General features: G+C 38.0%; 1 protein-coding gene across 1 annotated transcript in view; it reads right to left on the reverse strand.

Annotated features, from left to right (window-relative positions):
* aopep (aminopeptidase O (putative)) overlaps positions 1-20,284 on the reverse strand; it is a 91,979-nt gene that overhangs the window by 17,655 nt on the left and 54,040 nt on the right. The window contains exon 14 of the mRNA XM_065247207.2: positions 2,547-2,663. Coding sequence (XP_065103279.1) covers positions 2,547-2,663 — 117 coding nt within the window. The remainder of the gene's footprint in view (positions 1-2,546; positions 2,664-20,284) is intronic.

A 20,284-nucleotide genomic window follows, 5' to 3' on the forward strand; every position in this document is an offset into this window, starting at 1 on the left:
TCAGATTTTTGCTGAAAAAAATCATGCAAGCCCGCATATTTTGCACACGGAAATCTGCGCATCTAAATCAGAATTTATGCTGAAAAAGTTTGTCGTATTTGAAAAAATGCGGCCCCTGCATATGCGGACTTTGGCTGATTATGCGTTAAATCATGCGATCGCAAAATCACATTTTTCTGGAGGGACTGAAAAGCTTACCAAGCCAAAGTGAGGTGAGCAGACCCGACCTGACCCAAACCGTGGGATATCATGCAATGGAAAAGCACCATAGTACTCTACATTTATGTCCTTACAGTAGATATTCCTGTAGCTCAATTTTGCATTAGCATCGCAAAGGTCATAGGCTTGATTCCCAGGGAGCACACATACAGTACTGATAAAACATGTATACCTTGTAATGCACTGTAAGTCACTTTGGATAAAAGCGTGTGCCAAATGAATAAAATGTATAATACAAAAATGTAGGTATGGCTTGAGTCTGTACTTCAGTGTAGGTCTACAGGACTGTTCCACACATTTTATCATCCGCCAGCCAAAATTACAAGTCTGAAAAGTAATGGCACACCTCTCCTCAATAATCCACATGAATTGAGGTGTGATTCATATCCATAGGATCAATGGTGCAGGACGAATTGTGTGCCACAGTTTGTGTCTTTAGGTCAGGGGTTAGTTCAAATCCCACATCCGGAGAATGAGCAATGCTAGTAGTAATGCCTGCCTTAGCAAGTACCAGTAATTATGACATATCCATAGAAAAGCTGTGATACATTTTTTATGTGTGAACAACACCCAGTCAGGTCTTAGTGCAGACTAAGCGGCGCCGGCCACACCTCTCAATTTCATTGTGACCTTAAAGCAATGTTCATGCCGAGCTAATAATTATGCTCGGGTAATGAGGATTGGCTTCTATTTTAAACATGAAAATTAGGTGTCAACGCTAAATGGCCACGTCACTTTGAGGGGTTAAAAACGGGATGTGAATTAATTCTGTCTGGAAGAAAAGACGACCGTCGGGTCCTGGGAGCAGAAGAGGAGAGAAAAGCAAACAAGAGCGTGTAGGACAGAGGGAGGAGTTTGTGGTAGTAATAACCTGATTTATTTTTAGAGGGTCCTTTGTTTGTCCTGGAAGGTCTTGATGAAAACCTCCCTTTGGGCCCCGGTTTGAATTTAACCGTGGTAGTCTGGGTCTTACTGTGGTCACCATTCCATATTATCTTACATCTTCTGTCCCTGCCAAACAGTGCTTCATTTCAAAAGAACGTTGTGGTACTGTAGGTCACGGCTGGCCTGCCAGATTTCGCTCAAGAACAGAAGCCGGCCTTCTCTGAATTGTGTAAGAATCACAAAGTGGCCTAATTGGCTACCAAGACCGTAATTCTTAGGAAGAACAGTCTCCTTATAATCTGAGAGGAATCAGATATTGTCTCTCGTGCTCTCCTGAAATGGCCAGGCAAGAAGGACGTTTCGGGGAATTCAAGTAGACGTGATATTTTCGAAACCTTTTTATCTAAAACCGAATGATGAGATTACCTAAAATAATGCAAGCGATTTATTTACCAGGGTAAAAAAGTAAATGTCAGCTGTATCTGTATTACAGTATAAAAACTTATGAGAACAACTAAATGGTAAGATGGATGGATTGAGTTTTTATTTAGCTGTATGTAGAGACATGATGAATGAGTTCAGCCTGTTCCTAGTCAATATTTGAAAAGGTGTAGGAGGAAACAACCAACTAAAGGTCAAAACGCACCTTTTTTGTACACTGATTGGAACTGTAAAATCAATTATATACAGTAAAAGCCAATTCGACTCCTCATGTACTGAAGTATAAATTTTGTTTACCAGAAGTACCATACACTTTAAAATGCTGGGTTATTTTCAACCCAGGGTTGGGTCAAATAGGGACCCGATTAAATTAACACATACAGAAAATTTTCATGTTTGATCCAACAATGGGTTAAATCAACCCAGTATAGGTTGAATTACATTCCAACGAGTTGGGGTTGTCCCGTTTGACCCTATGCTGTGTTAAAAATAACCCAGCATTTTTTTAAAGAGTATAGGCTAAAGTTAATGCTTTTAAACAGGCTTCCTGAATACATTGAGTGGTGAACAGATAGTCCTGCCCCAAGAGCAATAGGTGCAATGTTTTGATAGAAATAGTTATGTTTTTCCGAATACAAAAATGGCTTCCTTATACAGTATTTGCCTCTGCATATTAGACTTGAGGAGAAGAAAATATTTCAACATGGAAAAGATTACACTCTTCAGCTTTCGGAAATGGGTCAGGGTTTAACATATGTGAACTACTACAGTACAACTATTGTTATACTGTTTAGTAATATAAAAACACCAATGCCAGATGTTCATACACTTTGATTCCGAATTCATGGTAAGTGATAAAACTACAAACCAATTTCTCAACAACAATAAATTTAGGCCTACATGAATCAGATACCAGGAGCAGATAAAGCTGATGTCAATAGATCTACAGTATATTGTATGTGCTGTAACAAAATACTGTTTGTTGTAGGAGTTCTGGTTACCTCAGCATCTTGGGCCTGTAGGTCATACGTGGTATGAAGAAGCCTCAGGCTGGAAGGACTCAGTTTTGGTTCTTCTAACAGAAACTCCAACAGCAGCACCAGCTGATCTGGACTCAACTGAAACAGAAAATAAAACAGAAAAAATCTGTAAACATACCATGCATAAAATATATATGAATATATTATATTATTTTATCTTAAAGTGCAGCTAGTATAGTTTAACACAACAAAAATGCTTGTTTAAGATTTCTTAACTAAAAGCAGCTTTCACCGACTAATCGTAAAATTATATCAGTGGCATTGTTTTGTCTCAAAGATGCACACCAGTAATTTTTTTTTAAAGGAAAACACCACAGTTTTTCAATATTTTACTATGTTCTTACCTCAAATTAGACGAATTAATACTTAGCTATCTTTTTTCATTGCGTGCACTTTTAATCTTTGTACAGCGTGTTGTGAATGTGTTAGCATTTAGCCTAGCACCATTCATTCCTTAGGATCCAAACAGAGATAAATTAAGAAGCCACCGAACACTTACATGTTTTCCCTATTTAAAGACTGTTACATGAGTAGTTACACAAGTAAATATGGTGGCACAAAATAAAACTTTTGTTTGGAGCCATAGGAATGAATGGGGCTAGGCTAAATGCTAACACATTCAAGAAGCGCTTGACAAAGATTAAAAGTGCACGCATTGAAAAAAGATAAGTATGTATTAATTCATCTAAGTTGAGGTAAAAAACAAAATAAAATATTGAAAAACAGAGATGTTTTCCTTTAAGGTATGTTTGAAAAATGACGTAAATTTCCTTGTCCTGGCATAATCTAAACCCCGTCCGGGAAACTGCCTCATAAAATTTGCAGTGATTTCGCCACAGTGGAAGGCAAATGCGCAACATGTGCTGAGTTTTATGAATAAGGTGCATTCTGTGATAAGACAAACTTGCATACAGAGGAGGTGAATTTGCAATAAGAGAACGACAATAACATGGGCCTGTTTAAACTGGATTGCAAATGCTCAGTGAATACATGTTATTGTCAAACCGTTACACAATTTTTTTACATTTTTTTTAATAAATCTGTGCTCTATTTAAAGTGTATCAGAGATATAGAGAAGCACATACAAACTCAATGTGAAATGTATTCAGAGCGAGCTATGAGAAATAACTCTCTTTGATAATCTTCAAAATAAGAGGAAAATGACATTTCTCGAAAGAAGCTGCATAATGGTTACAGAAAACAGACAGCTAATGGAGGGGAGGAACGCTTTGGGAATTAAGCGTTTTGGAAAGATGCTTTAATGCCTTAGTCTCATCTTGCAGTATATGGAAATCAGACCTAAACCAGTTATTGCATGAAATGGCTATATTTACAGGGGATTTTGCACGTTTTATTCTTAGCCTGCTTTTCTTAACTTAACCCATCTTTCAGTTTTTAAAACTTGGCCTTGAAGTTATTAGGAATGAAAGACGAGCAAGTTGCAACAGTCTTAGACAGGTAGACATGAAAAGCTCCATGTGGTGTGCGTTGCCATGAGATTATCAAGAAATTGTGCTGCCCTTTGAAAGGCAGAACATATGACTCATGCCCGTAATGCATGCGGACAAACATTTATAAAGGCACAAAGTGGGTCAGAGTGAAACTGTCAAGAATATCGCCGACATGATAGCATGCTTATGGCACTTTCGACTAATATAGATGCTTTCATCAGACACATATCATATGAGTTGGCGTGGTTATGCGTCAGGGCGGAACTTAACTTCCGGTCTCTGTTTGTACAGTTTATTTTGATACGTTTCAGTTATGATTTGACCAAAGGCTTGTTATCAGAAATAAACTACTCTAAAAGGACTTTACCGGAAGTTATGTTTGTTCCACGAAAGCCATTTGTTTATGTCGTTACCGCACGTGCGTTTCATCGGACACACATGCGATGACGTGATACGCATCTGGTCCGAACTTTACTTCCGGTTTCAGTTTTTTTTTAATGGTCTGTCTAGTTGCTAAACTGAACTCTTGAAAAAATACCTAGTTGAAAATACCAAATGTTTTGGTTTCAAAGTTATCTACATGTTGTTTATTTTGCTTGTTATATAAATAAACTACATTAAAGTACTTTGTTGTTATTTATTCTTAACAGAGTTTACCGGAAAATGCGTGTTGTCCACGAAAGCCGCTTGTTTATGTTGTTACTGCTGAAACCATCTATATTATTTTAACAGGTACAAATTAGAAATTATTATTTAACATTAAATTAATGCATTTAAAGGGATCGTTTGCCTTAAAATGAAAACGATGTCATCATTTACTCTTCGTCATGTTGTTCTAAACCTGTATGAATTTCTTTTTTCTGATGAACACAAAAGATAATTTGAGAAAGTTAACACATAGCAGATAGTGACCATTGACTTCCATAGTAGGATATATGATGGAATTTAATGGGTACCGTCAACTGTGTGCTTAACATCATTTATAAAAAAATATTTTCTTCATCATTTATCACAATACTTCCAAAATATTTTTTTCCTACTATAGAAGTCAATGGTCACTATCTGCTGTGTGTTTACCGTTATTTCTCAAAATATCTTCTTTTGTGTTCATCAGAAAAAAGAAATTCATACATAAGGATGAGTAAATGATGACAAATTTTTCATTTTAAGGGGAACTATCCCTTTAAACAGGTTAAATTGTTTTTATTCCAACACATCCTCATCCCATGGCGTCAATATTTGACGCCACTTGACCATGCGTCAATATGTTACGCGGAGGGTATACCCTTCGCGTCATTTTTTGACGAACTGGGGACTTCAATACTATTAGGTACGCGAAATTAAACAGTTGTCGCCTGACATTGGGGTTAGGGATAGGTTTGGGTAGGGATGTCATTATGTAAATCTAACCCTAAACCGACGCGAAAATGGTAAGAAAATGGTACGAAAATAGGAAAGAGAATGCAACGGACTCAATAGTATTGAAGTCCCCAGTTCGTCAAAAAATGACGCGAAGGGTATACCCTCCGCGTAACATATTGACGCATGGTCAAGTGGCGTCAAATATTGACGCCATGGGATGAGGATGTGTTGGAATAAAAACAATTTAACCTGTTTAAAGACAGGTTAAATTGTTTTTATTCCAACACATCCTCATCCCATGGCGTCAATATTTGACGCCACTTGACCATGCGTCAATATGTTACGCGGAGGGTATACCCTTCGCGTCATTTTTTGACGAACTGGGGACTTCAATACTATTAGGTACGCGAAATTAAACAGTTGTCGCCTGACATTGGGGTTAGGGATAGGTTTGGGTAGGGATGTCATTATGTAAATCTAACCCTAAACCGACGCGAAAATGGTAAGAAAATGGTACGAAAATAGGAAAGAGAATGCAACGGACTCAATAGTATTGAAGTCCCCAGTTCGTCAAAAAATGACGCGAAGGGTATACCCTCCGCGTAACATATTGACGCATGGTCAAGTGGCGTCAAATATTGACGCCATGGGATGAGGATGTGTTGGAATAAAAACAATTTAACCTGTTTAAAGACAGGTTAAATTGTTTTTATTCCAACACATCCTCATCCCATGGCGTCAATATTTGACGCCACTTGACCATGCGTCAATATGTTACGCGGAGGGTATACCCTTCGCGTCATTTTTTGACGAACTGGGGACTTCAATACTATTAGGTACGCGAAATTAAACAGTTGTCGCCTGACATTGGGGTTAGGGATAGGTTTGGGTAGGGATGTCATTATGTAAATCTAACCCTAAACCGACGCGAAAATGGTAAGAAAATGGTACGAAAATAGGAAAGAGAATGCAACGGACTCAATAGTATTGAAGTCCCCAGTTCGTCAAAAAATGACGCGAAGGGTATACCCTCCGCGTAACATATTGACGCATGGTCAAGTGGCGTCAAATATTGACGCCATGGGGTGAGGATGGGCTGTTTATTCTGGCATTGTCTGTTTATTTATTTTATGTAATTGCATGTTGTAACTTGGTAAAAAAATAACAAAATCTGATAAATTATTATTAATATTAGTGTTTTAAACTATATTCAAATTTAAACCGATAAACTAAAAGTATGTAATATGTAAAGTACAGTACACTGTCAGAAAAAATAGTCAACAAATGCTACCTAGCTGTCAAAAAGTGGACCTTTGTACCTTGTGTGTTTATATTAGTACTCAGATGTACCTACTGGTACCAAAGAGTGCATATTATTCCTCAATGGTACATACTGGTACCAAATTTATACACATCTGTACCTAATGGTACATATTATGACCTTTTTAAAGGGCACTGCTCTAGTCACAGCTTGGAAACATTTTTTTGAACAATTTTTCTGACATTGTACTTGACATCACGAGGTTGGCCTTTATGTAGCATGCACATTTTCTGAAGGTTAAGTACCTTCTTTTACTGAAAAAAAAATCACTTTCATAAAGTTTCATGTCGTATTTTGTGCCCTTATCGTGAAAAGTGCTTTATATTATATGTTTTAGTATACAGTATGGATGGAAACTTCTCTCCTGTTACTCTTATTTCAAATTGGGCCGTAATGGAAAGATGGAGAGACAGAGAGAGAAAGAGAGAGCTGACAAAACTGATATGGCTTAAGATGGAGAAAGAGACAGGAAAAGAGGAATGGCAAAAAGGGAGAGAGACACATAGACTGAAAGAGAGAGAGAGCGTGCTGGCAGAAAAAATAAATGATGTGGTAGGAGATGGGTGGTGGCAGGCCTGCTATTATTACTCCATTATCACATCAGGATCTGTAGAGCACTGATGCACAGTCTCCTCCCTTCTGTGCCACTTCCCTTTCTCTCTCCGGCCAAGCCCAGCACACACACATACACAAACATATGAAATCAACAACACTCATACTGCTGCTTAGCCAGGAAATTTTTCATTTAAAGCTCCTACGGTTTAGTAGCAGTTAAATATACCTAATAAAGAAATGAGCAGCAATCTTTATCATCTGCATTTTCAAACTACAACTATGATCTGTTAAAATATCCTTCCCTAAAATGGTTAGGAAATTTAGGACTGCACCCCGCCTAACCAAACTGAGTACTATATTTGTCTGCATTACCGAAAGAAGGAACTATTTCACTCTTGACTGCTCTGTGGCCATTCAAGGCCTTTAGAGAATCAAAACTCAACTGCGTCAAATAAAAACGAAATGACTGTAATTTGACCGTGAGAAACCCAATAAAGTCACCAGGCTTTGAAGAACACGTGGCAAGGGTCAAATTTTCTCACTCGAATCCACTGTGAAGATTTAATGCAGTGGAAAAAAAAGGTTCTCACTTTTGACGGATAAGAGGGTGCAGCCTCCATCTCCACTCTGTCATTAAGGGGGTATTCACGGGCCCACCCAAGATCATCGGATTCACCGCCTTTGAAAGCTGAGAGGAATTTCAAGTCATAAAAGACAGAGGGGAGAGGAAAACCCTCCTCCGCACTCAATTTGCCTCGGGGAATGTGCAATTGTTTCAGAATGGCGACAAAAACTTTTCCACACGGGGGAACAATCGACCCCGCTGTGCCCGACTCGACTCGTCTTGTCAAAAACAGAGCAAAAAATAACGTGAGGTGATCGGCTATCCGGGGGAAACACCCTCTCACAGTTCATCCATTGGTTGAAAGCAGAACGGGGTTTTCCATCACTTGGTTGCCATCCAGTGTATGGACCAAAAGACAGACAGCAGTGTTCGAATAAAGGGAGATTTTGATGACTTCAAGTGCATTATGAGAAAGTTGTCTGTTTGGAATGTAATATCTGTCTGTACAGATGGATGATCAGGGTGTTGTTTGTAATTCATGAGAATGCCTGAACTCTAGAAAGCAGGAGCCAAGAGTAAACATCTCCATTGCTGGAACAAACACTGCAGTATACACATATCAAATCGAGCAAAATAAAGTGGATATTTGGCAAGATACACTTGCGTGAGTATTTCGGGACTCGCTTAAGCACTAATTGCTTTCCAGACGCAAAGTCATCATTTTGTAATTTGGCCCAAATTGAAATGAAAACCTCAAATTCATCATTAAAGGAATGATCCCTCCGATACCTCCCCCAATTGGATTCTGTCAGTGTTTAGTCACTGCTGTGCCGTTCCAAACCCATATGACTTTCCTTTTTCTTTGGAACAAAAAATTAAACAGATTAAGATGAATCTTTCTGGAACTCTTTCCCATAAAAAAGATGTCTTGAAAGAACTGGTCTAGTTCTTATATTAAGCTCACCGACTGCAGTGCTTAATGATTCATATAAAAATGGTTCAAAAAATGGACAAACCCAACTGTTGAGTTATAATAAACCCTGTGCTGGTTTGTTGTTACCCAACTATGGCCTAAAACAACCTAGCATTTGGGTTGAAATCAACCTTACTGTTGTGTTTGTCCATATTTGACCCAACTATGGGTTAAAACCACACATTTTGTGTGTCCAGACTACTTTACCTTTAGAAAGTACTTTTGTGTTTTAAGTATTTTCATAGGCATCAGAGGCAAAAAAATATTCTGGGGTCTCCCCAAGAATGTAACTTTATACATTTTATTTTTAAAAAGTAAAATAGTAATACATTGCTTTGTTTACTTTGTTGTGTCATGGGAGTGTAGCAGGTAGTATAAGTTGGAGTAGTAGCCAAATTGAATGGATTTGAGGCAGCAGCAGCATGGAAGTTAAAGTGAACATATCATGATAATCTGACTTTTTTCATGTTTAGGTGCTATAATTGGGTCCCCAGTGCTTCTATCAACCTAAAAAATGTAAAAAAGAACAACCCAGTAATGTAGTTTTGGTAAACCATTCTCTGCAAGCATGTAAAAAAAATAAGTAATTGAAATTTGTCTCCCCTTGTGATGTCAGAAGGGGATAATACCACCGCTTAAATCGGCACTATTCAACCACGCCACTGCCATTAAGTGCAGCGATCAACTCATTTGCATTTTTAAATGACACACCCAAAAATGGCAAAAAACATTTGGCCACACCTACAAAGTGGCAATTTTAACATGCTATAAAAATTATGTATTTGGTATTTTGAGCTAGAACGTCACATAAGCACTCTGGGGACACGAAAGATTTATTTGACATCTTAAAAAAAGTCTTGTGAAATTTCCTCTTTAAGGCTCTAGCTACTGTAAATGGAATGGAGTTTAATTTATTAGGGGATTTCTCAATTGGAAAAAAAATCTCTGAAAAGCGAACATATGCCATGAATTAGACTTTAAAAGAGAGTGGGTCCAATACCATTGGTCTTTTATTAGCTTGACAGATGTTATCACTATAATCTGTCGAGAGTGTCTTAAAGGGATAGTTCACTTTAAAATGAAAATTCTGTCATCATTTACTCATCCTCATGTTGTTGTAAACCTGTATGAATTTCTTTTTTTCTGATGAACACAAAAGAAGATATTTTGAAAAATGATTGTAAACACACAGCAGTAAGTGACCATTGACTTCCATAGTAGGAATAAAAAATATGATGGCATTTAATGGGTACCGTCAACTGTGTGCTTACCATCATTTATCTAAATATTTTCTTAGTCAATTATCACAATACTTTCAAAATATTTTTTTCCTACTATGAAAGTCTATGGTCACTTACTGCTGTGTGTTTACAATCATTTCTCGAAATATCTTCTTTTGTGTTCATCCGAAAAAAGAAATGTATACAGGTTTAGAGCAACATGAGGATGAGTAAATGATGACAAAATTTTCATTTTAACGTGAACTATCCCTTTAAAGCAACACCAAAGAGTTTTTTTTTTACCTTAAAATACCATTTCCAAAAAAGTTTCAGTCGTTTATCCACTCGATACAGGGTGAACGGCACTTTCACATTCGCTTTGCAGCCCTCTATCGGCCAAAACCGCACAAAAGAAGTTTCCAACCGCTGGGTCGCGGTCCTGTAGTTCAAGTGAAAACTACAAAAACTTGCTATACGGCAGACCTACAATCCAATCAGAGCCGGCTTTGCTGCAGTAGGCTAAATTATTTACGACAGTGGTAATGGACAATTCCGCTTCCAACCTGTAGGCGGAGCAAAGAGCAAAAACTCTTTAGTGTTGCTTTAAAGCTGCAGTCTGTAACTTTTGCCTCTCTATCCCAACCTCTGTTTGAAACATAAAACTGCAGGTTACAAAGTACTCAACATGTACTGAAAAGCAACTGACAATTTCCATGAAATCCATCTATAAATCATTAATATTATGATTCGGGGTAGGAGACACTATTGAACAGTGATTGTTTATCTATCTGCTCAATAACTTAAAAAAAGTTACGATTACAGCTACTATTCTTAATGATTTGTTAAATTTTGTGTTTCATGGATAAAGTAAGATCATATTGGTTTTGAACGACATGTGGGTGAGTAAATAATATAATAATCAAATTAAAACTTTGAGTGAACTCTTTAACACACTTGCTTCTGTGAGAAGTACGGATGTCCAGTTCACTGTAAGACTCGCTCCACATGCAGTAAGTCTGGGCCGAGTGTGTGTTTGGTTTTCCGTTGCCCTTTTAAAATTTTCCCCACATGAAAGGTTCTTTTCATGCCTTGTCCATTAAAGCCTTGGAAAAGTCAGCAGCACGCAAATAAACAGAGCGAGGACCTTAATGAAAAATTATGTACTTTTAAATCAAGCTCGATTACTTGGGGAAAGCTTTCCTTTTTCATCGCAATCTACTGTTTTAGTCATCTTGTGTAGAGTATCCAACCACTTCTAACAGACTTGATCGTCTACAAAATCCCTTCAAAAGAGGTAAAAAAAACTAAATTCAGACTCTCTGAGTGTGTGCGGAGGAGAGACCGAATTTTTCACTTTACCGACTGCCACGAACTCCTGGAGGGGAAGAAAATAGCACGAGGACGATGTGGTGGGTAAAGAACAGTGACTCATAGGTGCTGAGATTATGTTTCTGTTTGTGGAAAGTGAAAGACAGCACACACAGAGACACACCCTGCCACCGTTATTTCTCTATAAAATACAAGCAAAGCACTGCTAGCATCTACAATCGCTTCCTTCCATCTTACTCCTTTAAAGGGATAATTCCTTAATCGTGTTAACACGTTTAAACCCATACTGTATGACTATTAGTTTCTGTTTTAGATTGGGAATGGGGCTTTCACAGCACCTGATAAGTGGTCCATATTTCAAGTATTTGGAAGTCACGCAATGTTGTGAAAATTCAAGAGAAATGAAGCAATTTTAGATTCATGAAAGAAGGTTCCTTCAAGCCAAAACTGATTCAGTCACTCAGTTAACAGTTGACTGGAGAGGAAGCTTCAGTGAATAACTTCTTAAATTACAGTCTGTACTTCACAACAAGCGATCAAATGACTTCAAGACTTAGACAATAGCAAATGAGTCACTGAAGCTTAAAAGCTCCACTGAACTTGCACAGAAAAGGAATCAGTACAATGTTTATTGTACATTGTGTTTTAAGGAAGTCACAGAATTTCAATTTTTGTGTGAACACCACAATAAAAAGAAACAGCGAATGTACTTTTACCTTATTTATATGAGTAGTTTTGTTTTTAAAATTCGAGCAGGGACCTTACGGCAGTGTGTGAGATCCTGTACTGGGGAAATTCCCATCATGTGGGACACAATTAAAGTAACAATGTTCAGACAAGACGACTGAGTGACGGGTTCGAGTAAAATCACACAGGAAGCCAGTGATATTTTTCACAAACACAGGAAAAAAGGCCAAATATTCCATCACTTCTGTTCACTGGATGCGTGTACTGTATGTCTGGAAAATTTTAAAATAAAAATCTAAAAATATTATCAACAGGTGCATCATACTGTAAGTATATAGACAGGAAATGTACTCATTAACTTATCCTAAGTGGGTAGTTGACATACTGTATTATTATGTATATAGCATAGAAGATAAAAGGGAAAATTTATTTTAGTTGCTTTGACTAAGAATAAGTGCTCTTAATTTTAGATTAGACAATGATTTATCACACATCTAATCTAATCTCTTTAATGTTTAAAAAAAGTAAAAATTGCTCCTGCTCCACTCTGAAGCCCCTGTATCCTGTAATTGTTCATGCATTACTATGATAACAGCAATGCTGCGTTCAGACCTGCCGTGGTAGAGGCGTCAAGCACGAGTGATTTCAATGTTAGACGTGTTGGCGTGCGTCTGGAGATCTCATTGCACAGTAGATGCGATTCCACCTCATTCGCGCGTCTAGTTTGCACGAATGGCGCGAATTGAGTGTTGCCGCGAGAAACATGCGAGTTAAAAAATGTGAACTTTGGAGGAAAAAATGTGCCGCGTAAACCAATCAGGAGCTTGCTCTAGTAGTGACGTGATTACAGAAAGCGAGCAGAGTCACAAAAGCCCCTCCCATGACGTGAATTTCTGCGTGAATATCTCGACAAGTAGAATGCGTGAATGAAACGAGTAAACTCAAAATGTTCAGGTAGCAAACAAAACACGGTAGACGCGATTTTGACGCATCAAACACGGCTGATGTGGACCCATGGTAAGAATATTAAATTAGGAAACGTTTAAGGGGCCAATCACACCAAACGCATTTTAAACGCTTTGAAGTGCAAGGTGCTTTTTATATTGCTAGGCAACACAGAGTCAGCTGTCTTGTCAATCAAATATTGAAGCCTGAGCGCCTCTTCCCTTAATTTATAGGACAATGGAAAGATGCAAATGACGTTGGGTGCTTTTCTGCTCTCAACGCTCCTTCAAAAACGCGTGCCGCGGCAAAAAACGCAAGACGTTCGGCATGCATAAACAGTGCGCATAACGCTCACTGCCCATAGAAAATCATTAAAAAAGGCACCTGTAATGCTACGTACACACCAAACGCGGGGCACCGTGTTACTCGCTCTAGATTACTCGCGGGATTTAACTTCATGTCATGCAGATTTTTCCCTCGAGTTGAATATTTTCAACTTGGGCGAAGATGCGTTTGAGTCGAATAGCGTGTGTTTTCGCGGTAAACGTGCCACCCATATCGCGTCATTCGCATCGCCCCACGCAAGGACGCATCTGTTCGTGTCTTTGCATTGGCTTTGTATGTAATCTACTCGCGCAAATCGTTTGGTGTAAACCCACAGTATCTCACTCACAATTACAAAATGACAAAACTTTTGACTGAACTTCTGGCTCTCAAAGATCACATTGATGTGGCATCAGTAAGGATCTAAGGTTGGCTTCTTGAACCACATTCCTGGTTTCATTAAGCACTCGTAGCTCAAAGCAGACAACTGCATTTATAAAAGGCAGGGATGAGTATAAAAGTCAAATGGATGCATAAAACTCGAGAAGTTCTGAAAAGAACAGAGATTCTGTTCTTCTTTGCAAACCGACATTCATTCCCTCTTTGAAAGTTCACGCCTTGTTGCCCTCAAAGCCTCCCATGTGGAGGGTCCTGTGTGTCAAAATGCACACCATTCACTCCCTGCTTTCTTTCACAAGAGTCTGTGCCTAAGTGGCATTATTAAAACACCAAGCGTGATTTCTGTGTCAGTTTTACTACTGCTGCGCTTTTTATGCTGTCTGACCACAGCCTCGTAAAAACACACTATGGCACTGACGGGCGGCGTAACTCCCCGCCCAGGGTACTTGGGTTACATTAGCCTTTTCTCTTGTTTTCTCTCCCTTATTATCTTTATCTGGGCTTTTTTCCCACCAGTAAGGTTTGCCTCAGGGCAGACTTCTGAAAGAGTCAAAGCCCCACATTGAAAGAAGCAGATCGCACTACGCTACCACTGGATGTTGAATGATGACACGGCGGCGAACTCACGTTTGCTCTGTAGTCAGGTGATATAAGCCTCTCGGTTACATTGGCATCAGGATTCTCTCTACACCACGGGAAGGCAAGACTTTTGTGAATTATAGATCACATGAGAGAGGATTTGCCCTTTAAATCCCCAGCACTGACTGATAGGAGCGAGAGGTTGAACAGTTCCTAAACCCAACAGCAATCATCTAAAGCCCTCTAAACAGCACCTTCAGTTTTTGTTTTTAAATGGACAGATATGGTGAAAATGAAACAAACATGGCTTAGTTTATGTAGACAGCTCCAACCACTCAACTTCAATGATAGCAAAGGACATTGGGTAGAAAAAACATTAATCAATAAACCCCCTTTTTAGACACTAGTACTCCCCTGCCCTTCTTCAACACGCAGCTCAAGGTGATACACTCACTCTTAGCACAGTTTATCCAGACGCAAGCCAAGTCTCTGGTCTCAGATTATGTTGTCTGTGGGCTGGCCCCTTATAAGACAAAGGAGTACAGAGAGATCCATACCTGTGCATAATCAAGCAGACTGCTCCAGACAGCAAGTCGATGAGACGTCACTTAGTGAAACAGATACGTCTGTTTTTACAACGGTAGCTCATGTGTGCTAAAAAGATCTCGACGGGAGACGCAGTGGGGTTAATAGAGGGGAAGGTATCACCGATGTGCAGAATAAACTTAGATTTGCTATAATGTCCATGTTGCTTTGTCTGATTAAGCAACTGTTTGCATTTATGCATTTGGCAGATAATTGTATTCAAATATAAAAAAAAATTATAAAATAAAAAAATTATCAGTGTTTGTGTTAAATCGAACCAACACAATATCGAACATATTTTACGAGGTGGCTAATTCGTATATATTCATAACCAACTTAATCTGTTTTTTGGTGGGCGGGCTTAGGGGTGGGGTATCATTATTATTTATTTACATTTTTTGTATAGAGACACACAAATAATGTATATGTTGTTAATGTTTTACTAAATAATTGTATAATAAAAAATTTAATTTAATGAAATATAATTTAATATAATTTAATTAAATAATAAAAAATTACTTTAAATCTAAAAATGATTAAAACACTAAAAATAGGTCTCTTGTGTTTTGTTAAGCCACGATACACAACCCAATCTCACAGCAAATTGTATTATAGTCACAAATGTCTTTTTCGTATCACTCAGCACGAATTTCTATGAATAGTTTTTCGTGTCCGTGGCACGACTTTCTTTCGTGTCATTTTATGTATTGTTTTCTCATTGTATTTTTCTATTTTTTTACCATTGTCGCTTGGGGTTGGAATCATTTTCTGTTACATTTCAGACATCCTAACCCAAACCCCAACTTTAACCCCAAGCGAAAATAGTTTTAAAAGCAGAAGAAAAACATGTAAAAACCAATACATAAAATTACATCCTAAGCCAAACCCCAAATCTAACCTCAACCCCAAGCGATAATAATTTAAAAATAGGGAAAAAAACAATGAGAAAACAAAATATAAAATGACACGATAAAGAAAGTCGTGTCACAGACACAAAAAACTATTTGGAGAAATTCGTGCTGAGTGAAAACGAAAAAGACATTCGTGCTCAAGGAACGTAAAAAAAGCTGATTATCGTGCCATGGACACTAATAAATTAATCAAATATTTTGTGACTACAACACGACTTGCCGTGAGATAGTGTAGCAATACACATGCATGTATACATTAGGACAGCACCACCTTCCATCTAATTTTGACCCAGGAAAAAACCCTGATTTTGTCATAATAATTGTATGTTTTTGTATGATTCATTCTGTACGAATTAATGCAAATTAGTCAAACAAAATTTCTGTAAGATCACAGAAATAATAGCACTATAGAGATTAGAATAATAAAAAACAGCTTTAAGTCGCATGTCTGTGGGTAAACTATTATGTAATAATCCATAGAGTTACGAAGTAATGTGAATGGGTATTCAATTCAGTATAATATACTAACCCAAAACCTTTTCACTTAATACAAAACCTTTATATACTTTAGCACATGCATTGACCCTGTACACCTTTCACCTGCTCATAAAATCCCTCCCACTGCCATTTAACAGAAAGACTTCCATCACTCTTGGCCTATAAAGGTAAATGTAGGTTGGAGCAGTGTAATCAAGAGGACAGCTGAGAAAACAAATATGCCATAGATCTACTGCCTCTAGATGCCATGCACTTGAAAGATCTATTGTGTTTAACCACAGCTGTCCTAACAAGAAAGGCTACATTGACCTTGACCTTTGAATATGAAGTACAACCGGCAGCTCTCTTGACGGGTAACTTGATACAATTGTCTCTGGGATCTAATCTGTCATATCACCAAAACAAAGTGTCAACGGTCATGCATGCTCATCTATAGACTTAAGTCTGAGCACTTTGTTTCATGCTCACAGGCATCATTAACCATGCAAAAGCACTCACACAAAACCCAGAAACTGGAATCAATGGTAGCCCATCAACAGTCTGCCACAAAGTGAAACTTACAAAGGGGGTACAGCGCATAAGTTTAAATGCTTTCTTTTGACCTAGTTTAATATACGAAGACTATAGTAAGCCAGTCGTAAATGTTAATATTAGGGCTGTCAAAAGATTAATCGCATACAAAATAAAAGTTTGTGTTTGCATAATATATTTCCATGTGTATTGTGTGTAATTATTATGTATATATAAACACACACATACATTTAAGAAATTTAAGAAACATGCTATTTATGTATATATTTTTAAAATGTATATATAAAATAATATCAAAATCTAAATAAATATATATAAAAATGTAAATGTTTTTTTAAATACATAAATGCATGTGTGTTCATACAAAATAATTACACACAGTGCACACACACATATATTATACAAAAACAAACTTTTATTTTGATTAATCTTTTGGCAGCCCTAGTTAATATATATTAAATATTATCTACATAGGATATTACAGAGTGAAAACCTTAAAGGGACACTCCACTTTTTTGAAAATATGCTCATTTTCCAGCTCCCCTAGATTTTTACCGTTTTGGAATCCATTCAGCTGATCTCTGGGTCTGGCGCTACCACTTTTAGCATAGCTTAGCATAATCTATTGAACCTGATTAGACCATTAGCATTGCGCTCAAAAATAATCAAAGAGTTTGGATATTTTTCCTATTTAAAACTTGACTTTTCTATAGTTACGCATGCAGCGTATAATTACGCAGCGCCTGAAAATAGTCACCTTAGTAACTTTCAATGGCAGGGTACTATTTTCGGGCACTGCGTAAGTAAGTATAATTTGAAAGTATAATTCCTAGCTATATCTGCCTAGAAAATCACAACTTTAAATTTTCCGTCGGTCTCAGTACACGATGTAACTACAGAAAAGTCAAGTTCTAAGTAGGAAAAATATCGGCCATTTTTTTGCGCTATGCTAATGGTCTAATCAGATTCAACTGATTATGCTAAGCTATGCTAAAAGTGGTACTGCCAGACCCGGTGATCAGCTGAATGGATTCCAAAACGATAAAAATCATGGCCCGGTTGCATAAAGCACCTTAAGTGTAATTTTCCCTTAAGTTCACCCTTATGTTTCCCTTAAAATTAAGGGTGTTGCAGAAAAACCCTTAAGTTTTTTTTGTTGCGTCTCCATGGCAACAATAGTATTTTATAACAACAAACCGGGGTCGCTGTCATGAAACACTTTACGATTACCTTTACCTAAGAGAACCATTTAAGGGATTATATGCAAAACACTTTAATTATTCTCTTACAGTAGTTAAGGGGAATTTACCCCTTAAGTGTCATACTTAAGGGAAAAACTTAAGGTGCTTTATGCAACCGGGCCATATGTTTAACTCTAGGGGTGCTGGAAAATGAGCATATTTTCAAAAAAAAGTGGAGTGTTCCTTTAAGGTAATAAATTATCCAGTTAATTTAGTCATACTGTATAAATAAATAAAAAACTACCTAGATAAACAGTTAATGTACTGTAGATGTCACCGCCACAGCCCATTTTATGTTATCCGAAAAAAACAACTGTTTACAGTGTGCAAGATTGACAGAAAGAGAAGAAAGGGGATAAAGAAGAAAACATCCTTAACATGCACCACTACACAGTCTCATAAAGGATAGCTTTGACAACAAGAACAAAAGATCTTGTGTACATAATATCTACAAATTGGGTGACAAAGACAAACAGCTGTGGGTGAAACGCTAAGAAGAAAGAGGGGTCACTGCGAGGGAGGGGGCACGTGTTCAAAGCCGAGAGAAACAGGCCTGTAACATCGCAGGTGCTCGCAAAACACACACACATGCAACAGTGTATACTATATGATGACTGATTGGTAAACAAGGGGAGGCGCAACATGGAAGATGAAAGCGAAATGTTTATTGTTAATAAAAGCACCTGCTGAAAAAGACTTTGATGATACCTGTGTAAAAGGGCATCAAAGCATGACCAGACCTTTGTGTTGTTCCTGACAACACAATCTAAACCAGAAGACGGCTTTGAAAAACAAGGGCCGAGCTCAACTGGCATGCGTGTTGGGTCTAGACCAAAGGAATTTCTGAATTTGTAGTCCAGATGCTGGGTTAACTCTGTATGACCCCTCAACATGGCTCGTCTCTCTGCAAACGCCATTGTGAGAATCCTGGCTACCATCTCACAGTTCACCTGTTGCACCGACTCACTCCATATAAGCTTCTTGTTCAGATTGAGTTACAGTTTAATCAAAATGAGAAATCTGATTAAACTCCTTAGACTCCTGGAATAAGCCATTATATTAGGTTGCCAAGGACTGAAAGACTATCTGGTGTGCTTATATTTGCTACAGTATGCATGCTTACAATTCAGTGTAAAAAGGAGTGCATGATGTTTTATGGCCAGGAAATTACCAAAGAGAAGGAAGATGAGTATGAGATAAGTTTAAAGAGAAATGACATCATGTCTGCATATATTCAGTAGCTCCAAATATGAAACAGAGAGCTGGCATACCATAATTGTCAATTTATCTTTTTTATCCAATGATACGGCCACTGTTCATTTTGTATACTGCACATACACACAGCAGGCTTCTTCCATGTCAATCGAATTATAAACCAAAATCCAAGCAGGGGGAAGGAAACAAACCTTGTTAATAAATAAAAATGTTACTTTGATAGCATCGGTTCTTGCTAAAAGCTCGCCCGTGTTCATCTCCCCAAACACTGGCACAGATGCTGCCACCTGGCAAGAGAACGAAAATAAAATGCTTGCATGTCTGCAGGGCTGGACATGGGTCTGGTGACAAGATGCAGATGGAGCTGACTGTTGAGGCGAGCTTTTAGCCCCCCGCTGCCCTTAGATTAGGTCTCAAAGTGGATGGATGTCTGCTAATGGACTAATTCCAGATATCTTTCTCTACTTCTCAGAATCTGATGTTTCTTTTATGCGTTGCTGGAGATTTGGACCAAAACAAAATGTAATGACAGAAGGAAGATGCTGTGATAGCATGCAAACACCAGGATGGTGATGTGATTCAACTCAAAGCCACAAACTCAGAGGTACATAAACAGTTACTCCACTATTAGGCTAAGTGCTATTTAAAAAAAGAAACCATGTGATGTATTCACTAGTAGCCACCCATAATTCAACTTAACAAGTGCACAAATGCAAGCACCCGTGACTAACTTTTAGGCTTAATTTGTATAATGTAGAAGCTAGAACATGAACATCCAATTGTTAGGGTGCGATTCAATATTAGTGAAATCCTTCCTAAAGGCCTAATGGGCTTTTCAAACAGTGCAAGAAAAGAGATTTTCCAAACCCCTCGTTTTTCATCATGACTGCTACTGATAATGAAATCACACACATCAAAAGTCACTACGGACAGAGGACAGCATCAGAGGACAGTGGCTCTTTAAGAAGATTAAAGACTCCTGACAGGCAGCATGGGATGAGTCAACCT

The sequence above is a fragment of the Paramisgurnus dabryanus genome, chromosome 11, assembly GCF_030506205.2.
Source record: "Paramisgurnus dabryanus chromosome 11, PD_genome_1.1, whole genome shotgun sequence".
Classification (NCBI taxonomy): domain Eukaryota; kingdom Metazoa; phylum Chordata; class Actinopteri; order Cypriniformes; family Cobitidae; genus Paramisgurnus; species Paramisgurnus dabryanus.